The sequence below is a fragment of the Coregonus lavaretus genome (assembly GCF_964263955.1).
Source record: "Coregonus lavaretus genome assembly, chromosome: 1".
Taxonomy (NCBI): Eukaryota; Metazoa; Chordata; class Actinopteri; order Salmoniformes; family Salmonidae; genus Coregonus; species Coregonus lavaretus.
In genome coordinates, this window is record NC_139988.1 from 73890709 (window position 1) to 73914443 (window position 23735).

Consider the following 23735-nt stretch of genomic DNA (forward strand, 5'->3'; position numbering starts at 1 on the left):
AAATGAACTCCCTGCCGAGCCCAACACTTCCCACTTAAATGAAAAGGTCGGGCCTAGCAATGGCTGCGACCAAGTCCCACAGTACTGTAACACACTGTGTTACAATATACTGTGTCCTCGGTACAAATCCGCCCCACCTAGTCCAATGGCATTGCCAATGTCTAGTGGGCAGATAACCAGAATATGAGTCATACTAATCTGAACCAGCAGATAGATGATGTCACAATTCCGTCAATATTTTATGACCGGTCTAATAGTAATGTAACAAAGTTACTAAAACTATTTCCCTCATTATCCCGCCCCAACCCAGTAACACTGGTGGGCAGATTAACAACATTCCCTCTACTGTACTGAACATGTCAATCAGGAGTCATGTCCTATACAGTGAGGGAAAAAAGTATTTGATCCCCTGCTGATTTTGTACGTTTGCCCACTGACAAAGAAATGATCAGTCTATAATTTTAATGGTAGGTTTATATGAACAGTGAGAGACAGAATAACAACAAAAAAATCCAGAAAAAAACGCATGTCAAAAATGTTATAAATTGATTTGCATTTTAATAAGGGAAATAAGTATTTGACCCCCTCTCAATCAGAAAGATTTCTGGCTCCCAGGTGTCTTTTATACAGGTAACGAGCTGAGATTAGGAGCACACTCTTAAAGGGAGTGCTCCTAATCTCAGCTTGTTACCTGTATAAAAGACACCTGTCCACAGAAGCAATCAATCAATCAGATTCCAAACTCTCCACCATGGCCAAGACCAAAGAGCTCTCCAAGGATGTCAGGGACAAGATTGTAGACCTACACAAGGCTGGAATGGGCTACAAGACCATCGCCAAGCAGCTTGGTGAGAAGGTGACAACAGTTGGTGCGATTATTCGCAAATGGAAGAAACACAAAAGAACTGTCAATCTCCCTCGGCCTGGGGCTCCATGCAAGATCTCACTTCGTGGAGTTGCAATGATCATGAGAACGGTGAGGAATCAGCCCAGAACTACACGGGAGGATCTTGTCAATGATCTCAAGGCAGCTGGGACCATAGTCACCAAGAAAACAATTGGTAACACACTATGCCGTGAAGGACTGAAATCCTGCAGCGCCCGCAAGGTCCCCCTGCTCAAGAAAGCACATATACAGGGCCGTCTGAAGTTTGCCAATGAACATCTGAATGATTCAGAGGAGAACTGGGTGAAAGTGTTGTGGTCAGATGAGACCAAAATCGAGCTCTTTACCATCAACTCAACTCGCCGTGTTTGGAGGAGGAGGAATGCTGCCTATGACCCCAAGAACACCATCCCCACCGTCAAACATGGAGGTGGAAACATTATGCTTTGGGGGTGTTTTTCTGCTAAGGGGACAGGACAACTTCACCGCATCAAAGGGACGATGGACGGGGCCATGTACCGTTAAATCTTGGGTGAGAACCTCCTTCCCTAAGCCAGGGCATTGAAAATGGGTCGTGGATGGGTATTACAGCATGACAATGACCCAAAACACACAGCCAAGGCAACAAAGGAGTGGCTCAAGAAGAAGCACATTAAGGTCCTGGAGTGGCCTAGCCAGTCTCCAGACCTTAATCCCATAGAAAATATGTGGAGGGAGCTGAAGGTTTGAGTTGCCAAACGTCAGCCTCGAAACCTTAATGACTTGGAGAAGATCTGCAAAGAGGAGTGGGACAAAATCCCTCCTGAGATGTGTGCAAACCTGGTGGCCAACTACAAGAAACATCTGACCTCTGTGATTGCCAACAAGGGTTTTGCCACCAAGTACTAAGTAATGTTTTGCAGAGGGGTCAAATACTTATTTCCCTCATTAAAATGCAAATCAATTTATAACATTTTTGACATGCATTTTTCTGGATTTTTGTTGTTGTTATTCTGTCTCTCACTGTTCAAATAAACCTATCATTAAAATTATAGACTGATCATGTCTTTGTCAGTGGGCAAACGTACAAAATCAGCAGGGGATCAAATACTTTTTTCCCTCACTGTAACAACGCTCTGCTCAAATCGCCATTAAGGGCAAGGCAGTCGGGTCTCGTAGAAAGCGCACACAAATCACTGACACGCTTAGCAGTAGTCAAAGCGAGCAACAATGCAGTCTTCAAAGACAGCATCTTGAGGGGAATTTGGTTCAATGGTTCGAACGGCGGCTCGCAGAGCGCTTCGAGTACCAGAGACAAATCCCACTGAGGAACCGTGGCTCTAGGTGTTGGCCTAATCCGCCGTGTTCCCAAAAGGAAACGTTTCACCAGAGGGTGGCTGATGAGAGTGTCTCTGCCAAACCCCTCATGACAAGCCGAAATCACCGCTGCAAACACCTTAATGGTGGCGGGCGATCGTTGCTTATCAAATAAGAACTGTAGGAACGAGAGAACACTCTCAACCTGACAGCACACGGGGTCCACATTTTCTGTGGCACACCACTGTGAAAACACGTTCCATTTGCTGGCATGAACCCTGGAAGTGGAACTGGCACGTGAACCCTGTATGGTTCTGATTACAGAATCAGATAACCCACGGCGCTCTAGCCTGTCCCTCTCAGGAGCCAAGCCTTCAGTGGTTGGCCGATTATGGGCAACTGCCCTATCGCGCCTCCCGCCTGAGACAACGTGTCCCGTTGATGTGGAATTGGCCAAGGTGGTGCAATCAACATCTGAATCATCTCCGCGAACCATGGAGCCCCTGGGCGATCGGGAGCCACCAATATGATTGACAGCCCGCCTGATCTCACACTGGCTAACAGTGGGAGAATGCAGGACAGCGGTGGGAAAGCATACAGGAGAACTCTCGGCCACAGTCGGTGTGCAAATGCGTCCCTCCCCAGTGGCGGTTCGTCCTGAGCTCGAAGAGGGAACCAAAGAGGGCAATGCGCGTTCACGCGTGACGCGAATAGATCCACCTCGTCTCTCCCGAACCGTTCCCAAATTTGGAGAATGATGTTCGGATGCAGACGCCACTCGTTGTCTCGAGGACCCCCTCGAGACTTGATGTCTGCCCCTACGTTCAAGTAGCCTGGAATGTGTGCTGCTCTCAATGAGCGAAGGTGCTCGTGAGCCCACAGCTCTTTTTCCAATTCACAGCGAACCCAGACGCGTGAGATAATCACTGTCTGTGTCGTGTGAGTGAACGCCAGCTCTGCTGACGGGGCGAGAACCAGTAGGTCGTCTAGGTAGGCTAGTAGCCTTATTCCCTGACGATGCAACGGTTCTAATGCCGCCTCCACACATTTGGAAAACGTGCGAGGTGCCAGGGTGTACCCGAATGGCATCCTCGTGAACTCGTACGCCACCCCTTGAAAGGCGAACCGCAGAAACTTCCTGTGACGCAGCTGCACCGGCACATGAAAGTACGCGTCCTTTAGGTCTATGCTCGTACAAAAGTCTCTCTTCTGGACACATTCCAGTAGACGTTTTGTCTTTAGCATTCGGAAGGGCCGTTTGGCTACGCTCTCGTTGAGAATGCGTAAATCCCCCTGTCTTTTTTGGCACCAGGAAATAGGGTGAATATAGTCCTTTGTTCCTTTGCTCCCAGGGAACTACTGTGACCGCCTCCTTCGCCAAAAATTCCGTAATCTCTGCAACCAGAGTGGTGATTTTTTCGGGAGTTTTCATTACCGTCTCCACCACCCCCCTGAATGGGGGAGGGGTCCGATGAAATTGGATGGCATAACCCTTCTGAAGCGTCTGGTCTAACCAGAGAGAGAGGGTACAGCTTCGCCGCCACTCCCAGCAATGCAGAGAAAGCGGAAGAGCGCGAAGCTGTGGTACATTCAGTAGGAAGGACCTGTATTCCTCGACGGCCCTCGCCGCTGCTCTTCCCCAACACTGAAGTTGTGGAACAGCCCAAGGTGGGCCTCCCAAGAAAGGGAGAGGAAACATTAGCTCATTCGGAGAGAAACGGGGACGCCGATACGTTGGTTAAACTCGTAACCTCGATATCCCGGCCCTCCGTGAACGCAGCACGGGTCTGAACTGCACTGACTGAGGAGCCTGAGACAGAGCGCCGTCCCCGAATAGCGATTGCGTCATCATTCCATTATCTGGCTGTGACTGCAGTCTGCTATGTGAGACCTTCACTACAGCACTAGAAGTCTGTGATGTGAGGTCTTTATGAGGTAAAGCAAGGCGGCGCCTTGTCACCTTAACACCCGCCTCGTGTGTACTCAACTACGCACCCTTGGTGGGCTGAGCTACACTCAGAGTGGTGAGAGAGAGACATAGAGTGAAGAATCCTGAACGTTCTCAGATGTATTATGGAAAAGGGGCTCTCTTGTGACAAAGTCAATTGGAGCCAACTCTTTATTACACACGTCGATACATAGTCTCCTCCGTACCCTCAACAGAAGGGTGGGGTGGGAATAGTGGGCGCAGTCGAACCAGACACTGTGCCAGCCTCCATTCTCTCCTCCTCGTCCTGTCATAGACGCCGTCGCTTCTGGCTGCCCTTCGGGTGATGCCAGGTCGGCGTTCTGATGACCTCCCTTGCCGGCGGAATGTTCGGAACCTCAGGTGCTGCTGGGGGGGCGGAGCCCTCTCTCCTGCTGCTCGAAGTCGCCGTCTGACGCCGGGCACGACGCCTTGCAGTAGACACAGGTCTACTAGAGACGGTGGAGGTGGACGGTTTCTGCGTCGCATGGCTAGATCTCCCTGCCAGTGGCAGGTGTCTGGCCAACTGCTTCCTCTCCTCGTCCAGCTTCATGAATCGCACCGTCGCATCCTTGACGACGACCCCAAAAAGGCTGTCGTCAGAGATGGGGGCATTCAAGAGCGACGCTCTATCAGCCTCCTTCATGGCCGTCATGGATAGCCACAGGTGTCGCTCCGTGACCACCGAAGTGGCCATGGACCTCCCTGCACAGACAGCTGACGCTTGTGTCAGGTGGAGAATAGCGCCAGAAATCCTGGACACCTCTTCCACCTCCTCCCTCGTGAGCTCAGTCCTACCCGTGGTTAAGCGGGACAGAGAAGCTGCGAGGAGGGCAATGTTATTTGCTGCTGCTACAGCTTGGGCTCCCAACACAAAGGACTTCTCAAGAAGCTGCGCTGTGAATCGGTCCTTCTGTGTAGGCAAGGTGGCTTTCTTGGACGAGGGCCAGGGACTCGAACCCGGCACGAGATACGCAGCCATGGCGCTCTCGAGCCTGGGGATTCCCTTTGAGAAGCCCTGGTGTCTCCCTTCCACTCTGGTGAATGGGAGGTACGCCTTGGCCGGCGAACGCACCGCCAAAGGTGCCTCCTATGAGCCCTTAACGTACTTACCAAGTGAGGGCATGGCTGGAGCCAGAGGCTCCGCCTTCCTCCTCGGCCGAGAATAAGGGCCGTCCTCCATCATATCCACTTCCGATCTGGAGGGCAGCTTGATCTCTAGACGTTTGGCAGCCCTCTCAATGAGCCCTGGAAAATCTGAGCGCAGAGAGGCTGCAGCGTAAGACAGGGCTGCTGAATGTTCAGAGCCCGTGTCGTCATTGCCCAGGGATGAACATGACCTCTTGCTTTCCAAAGGAAAGGGGTTCTTGAAAATCTGGGTCATTGAGACGGATTGTTCCAATGGAATATCCATCTCATCCCCAATATCCCTTTCTTCTCCTGAATTAGCGCCCTTGGATGACACCTCAGAAGCTGAGGCTAACACCGATAGCACATCCTCAAGAGGAATATGCCCCCTGAAAAATGCCCAACGCTGCTTCCTCTCCTTTAAAGAAAGGAGGGCGCAGCTGGCAGATCAATGAGGCCGTCCCTGGCGTGCTGTGACCCTAAACACACGAAACATAAATCGTGGGGGTCAGAAGCCGTCATGGCGGAACAGCGACATTGAGCTGAAAATCAACAGCGTTCTTCATCCTGAGTCTTCGTCTCGTAGCTTCTTCAGTCCAGTCGCTGAAGATAATGGGAGGCTGATTGAGGGGAAGTGTCCCCTCTTATAGGGACACCTGTACTCCTATTGGCTGCAGGTGTGTGCATAATTTTGTCTCAGGCTGTTCGCTGCCTAGGCAGCGGGGTAAACCAAATAGGAGCAGAGCTCCCCTATGGGGCGGAGCTCCACGATATAGAACAATAGTTACCGGAGTTGTAACTCCAGTTCTATGAGTGGAGCAGAGCACTATACCAGGCAACCATTGCGAGTGTACCCATGAGTTTATCAGTCAAATTGCCAGGGTTAGAGCTTCAAAGCATGTTCTATTCTTTCTATTTCTATAAGTAGCATGTTGCTTTCAGTTGCCTAGCAACTGCAGTAAACAAGTCCATCACACAGTCACAGATAGAACAATGAGCCAGATGTTTCACTGGATGTTTCAAAAAATTGCGTTGTTTAGAAGGAGTGCAAGGGCGAATTGAGTTATTGCACACACGCACTAACGGAAATACAGTGGGGAGAACAAGTATTTGATACACTGCCGATTTTGCAGGTTTTCCTACTTACAAAGCATGTAGAGGTCTGTAATTTTTATCATAGGTACACTTCAACTGTGAGAGACAGAATCTAAAACAAAAATCCAGAAAATCACATTGTATGATTTTTAAGTAATTAATTTGCATTTTATTGCATGACACAAGTATTTGATCACCTACCAACCAGTAAGAATTCCGGCTCTCACAGACCTGTTAGTTTTTCTTTAAGAAGCCCTCCTGTTCTCCACTCATTACCTGTATTAACTACACCTGTTTGAACTAGTTACCTGTATAAAAGACACCTGTCCACACACTCAATCAAACAGACTCCAACCTCTCCACAATGGCCAAGACCAGAGAGCTGTGTAAGGACATCAGGGATAAAATTGTAGACCTGCACAAGGCTGGGATGGGCTACAGGACAATAGGCAAGCAGCTTGGTGAGAAGGCAACAACTCTTGGTGCAATTATTAGAAAATGGAAGTAGTTCAAGATGACGGTCAATCACCCTCGGTCTGGGGCTCCATGCAAGATCTCACCTCGTGGGGCATCAATGATCAAATCAAATAAAATTTTATTGGTCACATGCGCCGAATACAACAGGTGCAGACATTACAGTGAAATGCTTACTTACAGCCCTTAACCAACAGTGCATTTATTTTCAACAAAAAAGTAAGAATAAAACAACATCAAAAAAAGTGTTGAGAAAAAAAGAGCAGAAGTAAAATAAAGTGACAGTAGGGAGGCTATATATACAGTAAAATAAAGTGACAGTAGGGAGGCTATATATACAGGGGGGTACCGTTGCAGAGTCAATGTGCGGGGGCACCGGCTAGTTGAGGTAGTTGAGGTAATATGTACATGTGGGTAGAGTTAAAGTGACTATGCATAAATACTTACTTAACAGAGTAGCAGCAGCGTAAAAAGGATGGGGTGGGGGGGCAGTGCAAATAGTCCGGGTAGCCATGATTAGCTGTTCAGGAGTCTTATGGCTTGGGGGTAGAAGCTGTTGAGAAGTCTTTTGGACCTAGACTTGGCACTCCGGTACCGCTTGCCGTGCGGTAGCAGAGAGAACAGTCTATGACTAGGGTGGCTGGAGTCTTTGACAATTTTGAGGAAGGTGAGGGATCAGCCCAGAACTACATGGCAAGACCTGGTCAATGACCTGAAGAGAGCTGGAACCACAATCTCAAAGAAAACCATTAGTAACACACTACGCCGTCATGGATTAAAATCCTGCAGCGCACGCAAGGTCCCCCTGCTCAAGCCAGCGCATGTCCAGGCCCATCTGAAGTTTGCCAATGACCATCTGGATGATCCAGAGGAGGAATGGGAGAAGGTCATGTGGTCTGACGAGACAAAAATATAGCTTTTTGGTCTAAACTCCACTCGCCGTGTTTGGAGGAAGAAGAAGGATGAGTTCAACCCCAAGAACACCATCCCAACCGTGAAGCATGGAGGTGGAAACATCATTCTTTGGGGATGCTTTTCTGCAAATGGGACAGGACGACTGCACCGTATTGAGGGGAGGATGGATGGGGCCATGTATCGCAAGATCTTGGCCAACAACCTCCTTCCCTCAGTAAGAGCATTGAAGATGGGTCGTGGCTGGGTCTTCCAGCATGACAACGACCCGAAACACACAGCCAGGGCAACTAAGGAGTGGCTCCATTAGAAGCATCTCAAGGTCCTGGAGTGGCCTAGCCAGTCTCCAGACCTGAACCCAATAGAACATCTTTGGAGGGAGCTGAAAATCCGTATTGCCCAGCGACAGCCTCGAAACCTGAAGGATCTGGAGAAGGTCTGTATGGAGGAGTGGGCCAAAATCCCTGCTGCAGTGTGTGCAAACCTGGTCAAGACCTACAGGAAACGTATGATCTCTGTAATTGCAAACAAAGGTTCCTGTACCAAATATTAAGTTCTGCTTTTCTGATGTATCAAATACTTATGTCATGCAATAAAATGCAAATTAATTACTTAAAAATCATACAATGTGATTTTCTTGATATTTGTTTCAGATTCCGTCTCTCACAGTTGAAGTGTACCTATGTTAAAAATTACAGACCTCTGCATGCTTTGTAAGTAGGAAAACCTGCAAAATCGGCAGTGTATCAAATACTTGTTCTCCCCACTGTATGTAAATACATCCTAGATCGCACCAATAGGATCTCGCTTGCGCGTGCTTGGCTCTGCCCACCACCTTGCTTGTTCTGCCCTCTATGATTAATGTGCTCCCATTGGAAACGACAGGCTGTGGTCTATCTTGGGTTATATATACAAATATTTGAAGCAGTGATCATGCTGTTGCACACATGCATCACTTTTGCTAGTCTAGCATGGATTTCAACTTCGGTTTTCATCGGTCATGGCTAGAAGAGATAGATCTTTGGTCAAATTAACGTCAAAAGATTTTGGGGGCATTTTATCTAACCCTAACCCTTTTCATAACCTTAAACTAATTATCCTAACCTACTACATTAATTATCCTAACCTGCTGCGGAAGTTCTCCTAACATGCTACAAAGTCAAATCTGACAAAAGCTGTATTCCATCTATTCAAAACCGTTTTCATCACCTTCTCAGATTCACATTCCCTTATAAAGGTCCACACTCAACAAGAATCACATTTGGTAGTTCATTTCAGCAGAGATGGTGGTTTTTAGCATTGTTTTTGCATCTTTACAAACCGGATTACATTTACATTTTAGTCATTTAGCAGACGCTCTTATCCAGAGCGACTCCCAATTAGTGAGTGCATACATTTTTCATACTGGCCCCCCCGGATAAAACGTATAGCTGGGCACATAAGGTAGATACAGATCATGTTACAGCATCAAAGGGAGTATATTTTAAGGAGAGAGCGCATTTTAGAGGGAGAAGATGGAGACCGTTTGACGGATTAAGGTAGAAAAACTATTATTTATAATACTCATTCATGTACACTACCGCTATTGGGCATATGTACTTAAAAATACAATAAAATGTATGTATTCGAACGGTTATGACGGTTATTTTATTTTATTTTATTTACGGTCTTCATCCATAATCGTCGGTTACACGGTTATACAATTACCATGTCAGCCCTAGAAGGGAGACCGTATAAATGGCGGACACGGAGATTGAACCCCGGTCTCTGCGGTTGGCATGTATGTGCTAGGAGTCAGGTGTTACCACTAGACGAAAGGCTCTGCACATGTATTCTATGTGGCTGCTTCACTAACCTCTGTTGAAGTAGCCTCCGTAGACGCCCTGCTTGAGGTCAAAAACGCGCTCGTTGTTCTCCACCAGGCCACCCAGCTTCTCGGCCAGCTGCAGGGCCATGTTCTGGAGGGAGGTGGGCTCTGTGCGGTGCATCACCACCGTCTGGGTGGGCTGGTCCAGGGATGCCTGGGGGAGGAGCGACACAGACGAGACATGGACAGACAGACACACACACAGGCGAAAGCCATTCAGAGAGACACACCTCATATTACATATTACACCTCCAGATTCATACAATCATGTCATCTAGCTTTATTAAGTCTATGGTGCTGTACGGTTTACACATGACACATTGATGCCGTGGGTTTTACCATGAGCTCTTCGTTGATGATCATCTTGCGGATGATACTGTGCACCATGGGCAGCTCCAGCTCAAACATCTCCTTCAGCGTCTCCATACTGAGACACAATAAAAGGGGAAGGAGAAATTCGTTTATTTTATTTTATCCATTCATCTGTTTAACCAGGCAAGCAAATGATATAAAGAGGCAGAGTAGATGTAGCCTGGTCCCAGATCATTTTGTGCTGTATAACCAATGGTAGCCTCCGAATCCCAGGTTTCTCACAGTAGTTAGAAAGCAACTCCTCAGGAAGCAGTCTTGCTTGGGTTGAGTTTGGTAGTCTAGATGGACTCTAGTGACGTGTTGACACATCAAACCAATCAAGGATTTTGCATGGGTGCAGTTCTTAAAAGACATTGTGTTTCAAAAACAAATGTTGACTTGCAACAAGTTGGCATACATAAGATACAAAACGAATGCCGCATAGGCTACTAAAACCGAGATATGGACAAAAAAACGAAAACACGATAGACAAGGAAATGCCTCTCCGGAGGGGAAACGCCATTTCTACTCAGAGCCAATCAAATGCGAGCACTGAATGTCACCGACTCTGGCAGAAACCCAAACATGAAGTTCACCAGACTTCCAATAGCTGAGTGAACAAGACGGGATTTTGGAAGGCTGACTACGCCAGAATAAGCATATAGTAATCCCCATGGTCGTTGTCATGCCATAGGAGTTGGCTATACAACAGTTGGGGACCAGGCTACACGGAATAGACAATCTCCATTGAAAGTGCTTTTTAGTCCAGGACTAGGCTTAATCTATAACTGGGAAACCGCCCGATTAGTTTTAAAAGTTATTACCTGATGGAGTCGTAAACGCTGCTGTAGGTTAACAGGTACGTCCTCAAAGACTCCTCCTGGATCTTCCTGCAACCACAAACCATCAGGAAACGTTACAGGAATGATACCTCTGAAGGAGGCACTGTGTTGCCGAAACATTAGTTCAGTCATGAAATTACAAACTACTGTGAGTACTAGTGTGCAACTTTATTTTTCTAAAGGAAAGCTACTAAAGGGTTGTTTTATTAGCCCTACTACAACTTGATTGAATTCATTTTATTCAACCATTCCAGGCTGCGATTCGTTGATACTGCCTACTGAAATACGACTACTGATAAAATGGGGGACAGTTGCACAATAGGGGTTAAAGCAGCCCTTTTATATCATCCATTTTCGACACACTCACCTGACAAGCATCTCTCGTATGCACTGCGTCTCAGGGAATAGGTCCCAAACCTTGCTGTTCATCTTCTCGTTGATGATGAATGAGTGGCAGGTGCGCCAGTCGCCCATCTTCATGGACTTGCTGGCCGCGACCACGTGCTCGCGCATGCTTTCTGGGGGTCCTGGAAGGGCCATGGAGAGGGATAGATTTGTTTAGTGTATGTCCATTGCTGTATCTGTATTGGTACTTGTCTGTATTAGCTGTACAATCTTATCGTAAGGATTAATGACATTCTTAGCCACCCACTTTCCTCAAAGTACATCTCGGGATTACTGGATATTTTTTATATTGTGAAGGCTAATCAGAAAACAAAAACAAAAAAAATGTGCCCCTATGTCTTCTTAAAGGTCTAATGCAGCCGTTTTTATCACAATATCAAATAATTTCTGGTTAAGAATTAAGTACCTTACTGTGATTGTTTTCAATTAAAATGGTCAAAAAGAAACAAAAACAGCTTCTTGGAAAAATGCTACTTCTCAAGCAAGAATTTTGCAAGGACTGTCTGAGAGTGGTCAGAGAGGGGCATATTTGGAAGAGCCTAATGGGAGGGATGTGTAACTAGCTGTTATTGGCAGAGAGCAGGACAAACTCTCTTATTGGTCTATTAACTTATTTCTGGACTGGCTGGTGATGTCACCAGGCAGTCCAAAAACCCCACCCAGCCAAACATGCTGAAATTTCAGGCTGTCTTTTCATGCAGCTCTTACACTAAAATGCATTATCACAATTTCACAGTATTATTCCAACCTCATAGTGTGGAAATACATTTTAAACACGTATTTGACTGCACTGCCCCTTTAAATCCTGTCCGTCTTTTATCTAGGTATGTAACCACCCACATTTTGGTCCTAAACTAGGCTGTGTTCATTAGAGCACTCAACAGAAAAAGTTTGAAAAAAAAATTAAATAGCATTTATTATTGGACAGGTCCTGGTAGTCCCTCCCAGTTTCTGTCTTTTTTCTTCCATTTAGTGCATAACGAACACAACCCTGCTTTGTCTGCACAGTCTACTGTACGTACCCAGAAGGGGCTGCCTCTCGCCCACCCTGAGCTGGTGGTGGAACTGCTTGCTGATCATTCTGCGGCGGGCATCAAACTCATGGGCTGCCATGTAGGGGATCTCCAGAAGCATGGCAGACACCAGGTACACGCACTCCAGCAGCTCCAGGTTGATGTGCATGTGGAAGGGAACCTGAAACAAGATGGATAACAATGTCACGTCGGAAACCAACTACAGTCAGTGTAATACTGTACAATATTCATAAAGAGACTATAGTACACTATTTATATACAAAAGTATGTGGACACCCCTTCAAATTAGTGGATTCGGCTGTTTCAGCCACACCCGTTGCCGACAGGTGTATAAAATCGAGCACACAGCCATGCAATCTCCATGGACAAACATTGGCAGTAGAATGGCTTTCCTGAAGAGCTCAGTGACTTTCAACGTCATAGGATGCCACCTTTCCAACAAGTCAGTTCGTAAAACAAGTCAGTTCTGCCCTGCTAGAGCTGCCCCGGTCAACTGTAAGTGCTGTTATTGAGAAGTGGAAATGTCTAGGAGCAACAACGGCTCAGTTGCAAAGTGGTAGGCCACACAAGCTCACAGAACGGGATCGCCGAGTGCTGAAGCGCGTAAATATTGCCTGTCTTCGGTTGCAACATTCACTACCGAGTTCCAAATTGCCTCTGGAAGCAACATAAGCACAATAACTGTTTCTTCGGGAGCTTCATGAAATGGGTTTCCATGGCCGAGCAGCCGCACACAAGCCTAAGATCACCATGCGCAATGCTAAGCGTCGACTTGAGTGGTGTAAAGCTCTCCACCATTGACTCTGGAGCAGTGGAAACGCGTTCTCTGGAGTAATGAATCACGCTTAACCATCTGGCAGTCCGACGAACAAACCTGGGTTTGGCGGAAGCCAGGAGAACGCTACCTGCCCTAATGCATAGTGCCAACTGTAAAGTTTGGTGGAAGAGGAATAATAGTCTGGGGCTGTTTTTCCATGGTTTGGGCTAGGCCCCTTAGTTCCAGTGAAAGGAAATCTTAACGCTACAGCATACAATGACATTCTAGACCATTCTGTGCTTCCAACTTTGTAGCAACAGTTTGGGGAAGGCCCTTTCCTGTTTCAGCATGACCATACCCCCGTGCACAAAGCGAGGTCCATACAGAAATGGTTTGTCGAGATCGGTGTGGAAGAACTTGACTGGTCTGCACTGAGCCCTGATCTCAACCCCATCTAATACCTTTGGGATTATTTGGAAAGCCGACTGTGAGCCAGGCCTAATCGCCCAACATCAGTGCCCGACCACACTAATGCTCGTGGCTGAATGGAAGCAAGTCCCCGCAGCAATGTTCCAACATCTAGTGGAAAGCCTTCCCAGAAGAGTTGAGGCTGTTATAGCAGCAAGGGGGGACCATCTCCATATTAATGCCCATGATTTTTGAATGAGATGTTTGAAGAGCAGGTGCCCACATACTTTTGGTTATGTTGTGTATATCATCCTAAGACGATACAAAGTTGATTGACTGTTTAATGGATTTCATATTTTTCGAAAAGTGACGCGAGCGAGTGAATAAAGATTAAATATCTGAAAAAATAAGAGGTGAACGCACCCCTTGTAAAAATACTACTACTAACAACCTTTAGTACAACACCTAGTGACCTTACCAAGCGAGGCTACAGCTAATATTTGTTGCTAAAATTACTGTTCGCGATTCACAAATGATTATTTTGAGTCACTGCGATTGAACCAATCCAAACTTTTATAACGGCAAAGTGAACCATTAGTTTCATCAAAAATAATTGTTTAAAAGATTTGATTCATATGCCTATCCTCAGGCTACCTCTGGTATTTTCTGCTGGGCCTAACCTATCCGTAGCCGACCAGTGGTCTCTTTGCGGAGTTTAGCTTAGCTGAGCCGTAGCTTACCTGTCGCCTCTTCTCGATTTTCTCCTGCTCGGCGTTCCTCTCCTGCATGTTCCTCATGAGCAGGCCCTGGCCCAGCAGCTCCTTGGCGCGGCCACTCGATTGGATGTCCAGCAGGGCATTGTGGGCATCCTTGATCATGCCCTGGCGGAAGGCACAGATCCCCAGCTGCACCATGGTCCTGTTGTACAGGATCTGGAAGGGGGAGAGGGTTGGGGGAGACATGGTCACACACAGATAGTTCTAGCAGTCTGTGTGGGTGGATGTACATACGCAAAAACATATTTTGAGTGCAGGGCTCCAGAGTGGGACCATTTAATAAAATGTGTCTCTTTGACTTAGCTATTCAAGTTTAATGTTTACTTGGTCGCATCAGTGCCAGCTGCAAATTCTAGTTGGTAACTTCACTCAAAGCTTTCTGTTTTCGGGGCGGCTTAAACCTTGATTTGGTCAAACAGGCTTATCCTGATCCCTGCAATCAAAGTGTCTGCCCTGCCCTGGGCACTTCGAGTAGACAGCTTCTGTAGACATACAATTTATTTCTGAACTCTCAATAGAGATTTCTAGCACAGTTTTTACAACTGGTATGGATCTTTGAGATTCAGAGCGGGTGAAGTGCGCATCGACCAATTCCTTGTGTTTGCATAGGCCTATATAGACATCATTGGATAGTATCATGCCACATTTTTAAAACATTAAATGTACTGTTAGATAAATCAATTACACGTCTAACTGGCAGCCTATTATATTTAGCGGTCTAGCCAATTAATTGAGTTTCCACTTCCTTAGATGGTGAAGAAGCCCCAAATAAAGAAAAGCCTATGTGATATTAGCACACAAAAAATATGTAAGTAAATGAAGTCATATAGACCAAATCAGAATGTTTGTAAACAAAGGCTGCTCTGTTAGTTTTGGGTTGTTGTAACCGTCGGAATTTGGACTAATGTGAACGCATTAAGATTGGTAGACCTGACGGACCATTTACATTTATCATAATGCCAAAATCATGCTGTGTTTGGGGGTGCAAGGCCGTATTTTCGAAAAAGGGTGGGGTGGGGGGGAGGTGGGGGGGATTAGGGTTTTATCGATTTGCCACAGGGAAAAACTAAATCGCAAAAAGTCAAAGAAAAGCTTGGATAAACAAGCTCAAACCTCAGGAGGCTGAATCAATCAATTTTATTTTATATAGCCCTTCTTACATCAGCTAATATCTCGAAGTGCTGTACAGAAACCCAGCCTAAAACCCCAAACAGCTAGTAATGCAGGTGTAGAAGCACGGTGGCTAGGAAAAACTCCCTAGAAAGGCAAAACCTAGGAAGAAACCTAGAGAGGAACCAGGCTATGAGGGGTGGCCAGTCCTCTTCTGGCTGTGCCGGGTGGAGATTATAACAGAACCATGCCAAGATGTTCAAAAATGTTCATAAGTGACAAGCATGGTCAAATAATAATCAGGAATAAATCTCAGTTGGCTTTTCATAGCCGATCATTAAGAGTTGAAAACAGCAGGTCTGGGACAGGTAGGGGTTCCATAACCGCAGGCAGAACAGTTGAAACTGGAATAGCAGCAAGGCCAGGCGGACTGGGGACAGCAAGGAGTCACCACGGCCGGTAGTCCCGACGTATGGTCCTAGGGCTCAGGTCTCTCAGTTGGCTTTTCATAGCCGATCATTAAGAGTTGAAAACAGCAGGTCTGGGACAGGTAGGGGTTTCGTAGCCGCAGGCAGAACAGTTGAAACTGGAATAGCAGCAAGGCCAGGCGGACTGGGGACAGCAAGGTGTCATCATGCCCGGTAGTCCTGACGTATGGTCCTAGGGCTCAGGTTCTCAGAGAGAAAGAGAGAACGAGAGAATTAGAGAGAGCATACTTAAATTCACACAGGACACTGGATAAGACAGGAGAAGTACTCCAGGTATAACCAACTAACCCCAGCCCCCCGACACATAAACTACTGCAGCATAAATACTGGAGGCTGAGACAGGAGCGGTCCGGAGACACTGTGGCCCCATCCGAAGAAACCCCCGGACAGGGCCAAACAGGAAGGATATAACCCCACCCACTCCGCCAAAGCACAGCCCCCGCACCACTAGAGGGATATCCCCAACCACCAACTTACAATCCTGAGACAAGGCCGAGTATAGCCCACAGAGGTCTCCACCACAGCACAAACCAAGGGGGGGGCGCCAACCCAGACAGGAAGATCACGTCAGTAACTCAACCCACTCAAGTGACGCACCCCTCCCAGGGACGGCATGAAAGAGCACCAGCAAGCCAGTGACTCAGCCCCTGCAACAGGGTTAGAGGCAGAGAACCCCAGTGGAGAGGGGAACTAGCCTGGCAGAGACAGCAAGGGCTGTTCGTTGCTCCAGCCTTTCCGTTCACCTTCACACTCCTGGGCCAGACTACACTCAATCATATGACCTACTGAAGAGATAAGTCTTCAGTAAAGACTTAAAGGTTGAGACCGAGTCTGCGTCTCTCACATGGGTAGGCAGACTGTTCCATAAAAATGGAGATCTATAGGAGAAAGCCCTGCCTCCCGCTGTTTGCTTAGAAATTCTAGGGACAATTAGGAGGCCTGCGTCTTGTGACCGTAGCGTACGTATTGGTATGTACGGCAGGACCAACTCGGAAAGATAGGTAGGAGCAAGCCCATGTAACGCTTTATAGGTTAACAGTAAAACCTTGAAATCAGCCCTTGCCTTAACAGGAAGCCAGTGTAGGGAAGCTAGCACTGGAGTAATATGATCAAATTTCTTGGTTCTAGTCAGGATTCTAGCAGCCGTATTTAGCACTAACTGAAGTTTATTTAGTGCTTTATCCGGGTAGCCGGAAAATAGAGCATTGCAGTAGTCTAACCTAGAAGTAACAAATGCATGGATTAATTTTTCTGCATCATTTTTGGACAGAAAATTTCTGATTTTTGCAATGTTACGTAGATGGAAAAAAGCTGTCCTTGAAACAGTCTTGATATGTTCGTCAAAAGAGAGATCAGGGTCAAGAGTAACGCCTAGGTCCTTCACAGTTTTATTTGAGACGACTTTACAACCATCAAGATTAATTGTCAGATTTAACAGAAGATCTCTTTGTTTCTTGGGACCTAGAACAAGCATCTCTGTTTTGTCCGAGTTTAAAAGTAAAAAGTTTTCAGCCATCCACTTCCTTATGTCTGAAACACAGGCTTCTAGCGAGGGCAATTTTGGGGCTTCACCATGCTTCATTGAAATGTACAGCTGTGTGTCATCCGCATAGCAGTGAAAGTTAACATTATGTTTTCGAATAACATCCCCAAGAGGTAAAATATATAGTGAAAACAATAGTGGTCCTAAAACGGAACCTTGAGGAACACCGAAATGTACAGTTGATTTGTCGGAGGACAGACCATTCACAGAGACAAACTGATATCTTTCCGACAGGTAGGATCTAAACCAGGCCAGAACTTGTCCGTGTAGACCAATTTGGGTTTCCAGTCTCTCCAAAAGAATGTGGTGATCGATGGTGTCAAAGGCAGCACTAAGGTCTAGTAGCACGAGGACAGATGCAGAGCCTCGGTCTGACGCCATTAAAAGGTCATTTACCACCTTCACAAGTGCAGTCTCAGTGCTATGATGGGGTCTAAAACCAGACTGAAGCATTTCGTATACATTGTTTGTCTTCAGAAAGGCAGTGAGTTGCTGCGCAACAGCTTTTTCTAAAATTTTTGAGAGGAATGGAAGATTCGATATAGGCCGATAGTTTTTTATATTTTCCGGGTCAAGGTTTGGCTTTTTCAAGAGAGGCTTTATCACTGCCACTTTTAGTGAGTTTGGTACACATCCGGTGGATAGAGAGCTGTTTATTATGTTCAACATAGGAGGGCCAAGCACAGGAAGCAGCTCCTTCAGCAGTTTAGTAGGAATAGGATCCAGTATGCAGCTTGAAGGTTTAGAGGCCATGATTATTTTCATCATTGTGTCAAGAGATATAGTACTAAAACACTTAAGTGTCTCTCCCGATCCCAGGCCCTCGCAGAGCTGTGCAGATCCAGGACAGCTAAGCCCTGGAGGAATACGCAGATTCAAAGAGGAGTCCGTAATTTGCTTTCTAATGGTCATGATCTTTTCCTCAAAGGAGTTCATGAATTTATCACTGCTGAAGTGAAAGCCATCCTCTCTTGGGGAATGCTGCTTTTTAGTTAGCTTTGCAACAGTATCAAAAAGAAATTTTGGATTGTTCTTATTTTCCTCGATTAAGTTGGAAAAGTAGGATGATCGAGCAGCAGTGAGGGCTCTTCGGTACTGCACGGTACTGTCTTTCCAAGCTAGTCGGAAGACTTCCAGTTTGGTGTGGCGCCATTTCCGTTCCAATTTCCTGGAAGCTTGCTTCAAAGCTCGGGTATTTTCTGTATACCAGGGAGCTAGTTTCTTATGACAAATCTTTTTCGTTTTTAGGGGTGCAACTGCATCTAGGGTATTGCGCAAGGTTAAATTGAGTTCCTCAGTTAAGTGGTTAACTGATTTTTGTCCTCTGACGTCCTTGGGTAGGCAGAAGGAGTCTGGAAGGGCATCAATGAATTTTTGTGTTGTCTGAGAATTTATAGCACGGCTTTTGATGCTCCTTGGTTGGGGTCTGAGCAGATTATTTGTTGCGATTGCAAACGTAATAAAATGGTGGTCCGATAGTCCAGGATTTTGTGGAAAAACATTAAGATCTACAACATTTATTCCATGGGACAAAACTAGGTCCAGAGTATGACTGTGGCAGTGAGTAGGTCCAGAGACATGTTGGACAAAACCCACTGAGTCGATAATGGCTCCGAAAGACTTTTGGAGTGGGTCTGTGGACTTCTCCATGTGAATATTAAAATCACCAAAAATTAGAATATGATCTGCTATGACTACAAGGTCTGATAGGAATTCAGGAAACTCAGAGAGGAACGCTGTATATGGCCCAGGAGGCCTGTAAACAGTAGCTATAAAAAGTGATTGAGTAGGCTGCATAGATTTCATGACTAGAAGCTCAAAAGATGAAAACGCCATTTTTTTTTTTGTAAATTGAAATTTGCTATCGTAAATGTTAGCAACACCTCCGCCTTTGCGGGATGCACGGGGAATATGGTCACTAGTGTAACCAGGAGGTGAGGCCTCATTTAACACAGCAAATTCATCAGGCTTAAGCCATGTTTCAGTCAGGCCAATCACATCAAGATTATGATCAGTGATTAGTTCATTGACTATGACTGCCTTTGAAGTGAGGGATCTAACATTAAGTAACCCTATTTTGAGATGTGAGGTATCACGATCTCTTTCAATAATGGCAGGAATGGAGGAGGTCTTTATCCTAATAAGATTGCTAGGGTGAACACCGCCATGTTTAGTTTTGCCCAACCTAGATCGAGGCACAGACACAGTCTCAATGGGTATGGCTGAGCTGACTACACTGACTGTGCTATTGGCAGACTCCACTAAGCTGGCAGGTTGGCTAACAGCCTGCTGCCTGGCCTGCACCCTATTTCACTGTGGGGCTAGAGGAGTTAGAGCCCTATCTATGTTGGTAGATAAGAGGAGAGCACCCCTCCAGCTAGGATGGAGTCCGTCACTCCTCAGCAGGTCAGGCTTGGTCCTGTTTGTGGGTGAGTCCCAGAAAGAGGGCCAATTATCCACAAATGTTATCTTTTGGGAGGGGCAGAAAACAGTTTTCAACCAGCGATTAAGTGCTGAGACTCTGCTGTAGAGCTCGTCACTTCCCCTAACTGGGAGGGGGCCAGAGACAATTACTCGATGCCGACACATCTTTCTAGCTGATTTACACGCTGAAGCTATGTTGCACTTGGTGACCTCTGACTGTTTCATCCTAACATCGTTGGTGCCGACGTGGATAACAATATCTCTATACTCTCTACACTCGCCAGTTTTAGCTTTAGCCAGCACCATCTTTAGATTAGCCTTAACGTCGGTAGCCCTGCCCCCTGGTAAACAGTGTATGATCGCTGGGTGATTCGTTTTAAGTCTAATACTGCGGGTAATGGAGTCGCCAATGACTAGGGTTTTCAATTTGTCAGAGCTAATGGTGGGAGCCTTCGGAGTCTCAGACCCCGTAACGGGAGGAGTAGAGACTAGAGAAGACTCAGACTCAGACTCCGACTCGCTACATAATGGGGAAAACCGGTTGAAGGTTTCTGTCGGCTGAATGAGCGACACCGGTTGAGCATTCCAACAGTATTTCCCTCCAGAAGCCATGAGAAAGTTGTCCGGCTGCGGGGACTGTGCGGGGGGATTTATACTGACGTTACTGTCTGTACTTACTGGTGGCACAGACGCTGTTTCTTCCTTTCCTACACTGATATTACCCTTGCCTAACGATTGCGTCTGAAGCTGGGCTTGTAGCACAGCTATTCTCGCCGTAAGGCGAGAATTCTCCTGTATATTATGAGTACAGCGACTGCAATTAGAAGACATCATGTTAATGTTACTACTTAGCTTCGGCTGTTGAAGATGTTGATGAACCATGTCCAGATAAAGCGTCCGGAGTGAAAAAGTTGAATAAGGGAAAAAAGTTGCGATGGAAAAAAGGAAAATAACGTAAAGTTGGCAGCTAAAACGCACAGGAAAATGACTCTTCTGTCTCGGAAATTTGGCTTGGCACCTAAAACCCTCAAACTTTTACAGATGCACAATTGAGAGCATCCTGTCGGGCTGTATCACCGCCTGGTACGGCAACTGCACCGCCCACAACCACAGGGCTCTCCAGAGGGTGGTGTGGTCTGCAGGGCGGCAGGTAGCTTAGTGGGTAAGAGCGTTGTGCCAGTAACCGAAAGGTCGCTGGTTCTAATCCCCGAGCCGACTAGGTGAAAAATCTGTCGATGTGCCCTTAAGCAAGGCACTTAACCCTAATTGCTCCTGTAAGTCGCTCTGGATAAGAGCGTCTGCTAAATGACTAAAATGTAAATGTAATGTAAATGTCTGCCGAACGCATTACTGAGGGCAAACTACCCGCCCTCCAAGACACCTACAGCACCCGATGTCACAGGAAGGCCAAAAAGATCATCAAGGACATCAACCACCCGAGCCACTGCCTGTTCACCCTGCTATCATCCAGAAGGCAAGGTCAGTACAGGTGCATCAAAGCTGGGACCGAGAGAATGAAAAACAGCTTCTATCTCAAGGCCATCAGACTGTTAAATAGCCATCACTAGCACAGGCTGCTACTGCCTATTGAAATAACTGGCCACTTTAAGAAATGGAACACTAGTCACTTTAATAATGTTTACATATCTTGCACTACTCATCTCATATGTATATACTGTATACTATAATATTCTACTGTATATTAGTCCATGCCGCTCTGTCATTGCTTTCCCATATATGTATATATTCTTAAATTCCATTCCTTACTAGATGTGTGTATATGTTGTGAAATTGTTAGATATTACTGCACTGTCGGAGCTAGAAGCACAAGAATTTCGCTACACCCGCAATAACATCTGCTAAACACGTGTATGTGACAAATATAATTTGATTTGATTTGATTTGAAACAAGAAGATCCTGATCAAGCTACTCTGCAAAGGTTGCTCCTTTCCAGCGGTGGTGTTTGGTAAACAAAGGAAAAACGTCAAACAACTGGCAGACTACGATTAACCATTGGATTTGTGGGAAGCACTTTGTAACAAGTAAGTCATTAGAATAGTTTCTTACTTTGGCTTCATTGTAGGTTGTATGAGTCATTAGCCAACGGGCTAGCAACAACATGGTTAACGTTAGCTACACTAATGCTTATTTTTCTAACTGTCCAGTGCAGTGGTTCGTTTACATAACCTTTGATTGCCGTAAAGCACTTTTGTTGCAAATTTTCCATGACAGACTGACCAGGTGAATCCAGGTGAAAGGTAAGATCCCTTATTGATGTCACCTGTTAAATCCACCTCAATCAGTGTAGATGAAGGGGAGGAGACAGGTTAAAGAAGGGTTTTTAAGTCTTGAGACAATTGAGACATGGATTGTGTGTGTGCCATTCAGAGGGTGAATGGGCAAGACGAAAAATGCAAGTGCCTATGGTAGTAGGTGCCAGGCGCACCGGTTTGAGTGTGTTAAGTACTGCAATGCTGCTGGGTTTCAGCAGAGAGAGACTTCTACAAAGAGAAGGCATCTAAATCCTCTCGCTCTCTGTTGACACCTTTACAAGCAGAAACAACAATGAAACACATGAAGAGAGAGAGAGGAAATAGATTTTTCTCATACTACTGTGGGATTCCCAGCATGGTTGTTTTTGTGTGGATTTTTTAACCTGGTATCACAATTAATTAGTGAGAGGATTCTTTCAAAGGAAAGCCAATTGTTCCTTACATTGATTAAGTTACGCCAGTGGTTTTCAAAGTCAGGGTCACGACCCCAGGGAACTGCAGTATGGTCGCCAAAATGTAAAAAATAGGAACAAAAAGTAAAGAGTATAGATTATTGTATGGGACAATATACAAACGCTTTTGAGAAAGATAATTTGAAAGTTAATTTTATTGAGTAAATGTACACTGCTCAAAAAAATTAACGGAACACTTAAACAACATAATGTAACTCCAAGTCAATCACACTTCTGTGAAATCAAACTGTCCACTTAGGAAGCAACACTGATTGACAATAAATTTCACATGCTGTTGTGCAAATGGAATAGACAACAGGTGGAAATTATAGGCAATTAGCAAGACACCCCCAATAAAGAAGTGGTTCTGCAGGTGGTGACCACAGACCACTTCTCAGTTCCTATGCTTCCTGGCTGATGTTTTGGTCACTTTTGAATGCTGGCGGTGCTTTCACTCTAGTGGTAGCATGAGACGGAGTCTACAACCCACACAAGTGGCTCAGGTAGTGCAGTTCATCCAGGATGGCACATCAATGCGAGCTGTAGCAAGAAGGTTTGCTGTGTCTGTCAGCGTAGTGTCCAGAGCATGGAGGCGCTACCAGGAGACAGGCCAGTACATCAGGAGACGTGGAGGAGGCCGTAGGTGGGCAACAACCCAGCAGCAGGACCGCTACCTCCGCCTTTGTGCAAGGAGGAGCAGGAGGAGCACTGCCAGAGCCCTGCAAAATGTGTCTGCTCAAACGGTCAGAAACAGACTCCATGAGGGTGGTATGAGGGCCCGACGTCCACAGGTGGGGGTTGTGCTTACAGCCCAACACCGTGCAGGACGTTTGGCATTTGCCAGAGAACACCAAGATTGGCAAATTCGCGACTGGCGCCCTGTGCTCTTCACAGATGAAAGCAGGTTCACACTGAGCACATGTGACAGACGTGACAGAGTCCGTGGAGAACGCTCTGCTGCCTGCAACATCCTCCAGCATGACCGGTTTGGCGGTGGGTCAGTCATGGTGTGGGGTGGCATTTCTTTGGGGGGCCGCACAGCCAGAGGTAGCCTGACTGCCATTAGGTACCGAGATGAGATCCGCAGACCCCTTGTGAGACCATATGCTGGTGCGGTTGGCCCTGGGTTCCTCCTAATGCAAGACAATGCTAGACCTCATGTGGCTGGAGTGTCAGCAGTTCCTGCAAGAGGAAGGCATTGATGCTATGGACTGGCCCGCCCGTTCCCCAGACCTGAATCCAATTGA

The 23735-nt window shown here is 46.4% G+C and overlaps 1 protein-coding gene across 1 annotated transcript in view; it reads right to left on the reverse strand.

Annotated features, from left to right (window-relative positions):
• LOC311099670 (eukaryotic translation initiation factor 3 subunit C-like) overlaps positions 1–23735 on the reverse strand; it is a 104899-nt gene that overhangs the window by 10965 nt on the left and 70199 nt on the right. The window contains 6 exon segments of the mRNA XM_084140390.1: positions 9613–9778; positions 9964–10051; positions 10800–10865; positions 11185–11344; positions 12245–12416; positions 14162–14353. Coding sequence (XP_083996516.1) covers positions 9613–9778; positions 9964–10051; positions 10800–10865; positions 11185–11344; positions 12245–12416; positions 14162–14353 — 844 coding nt within the window.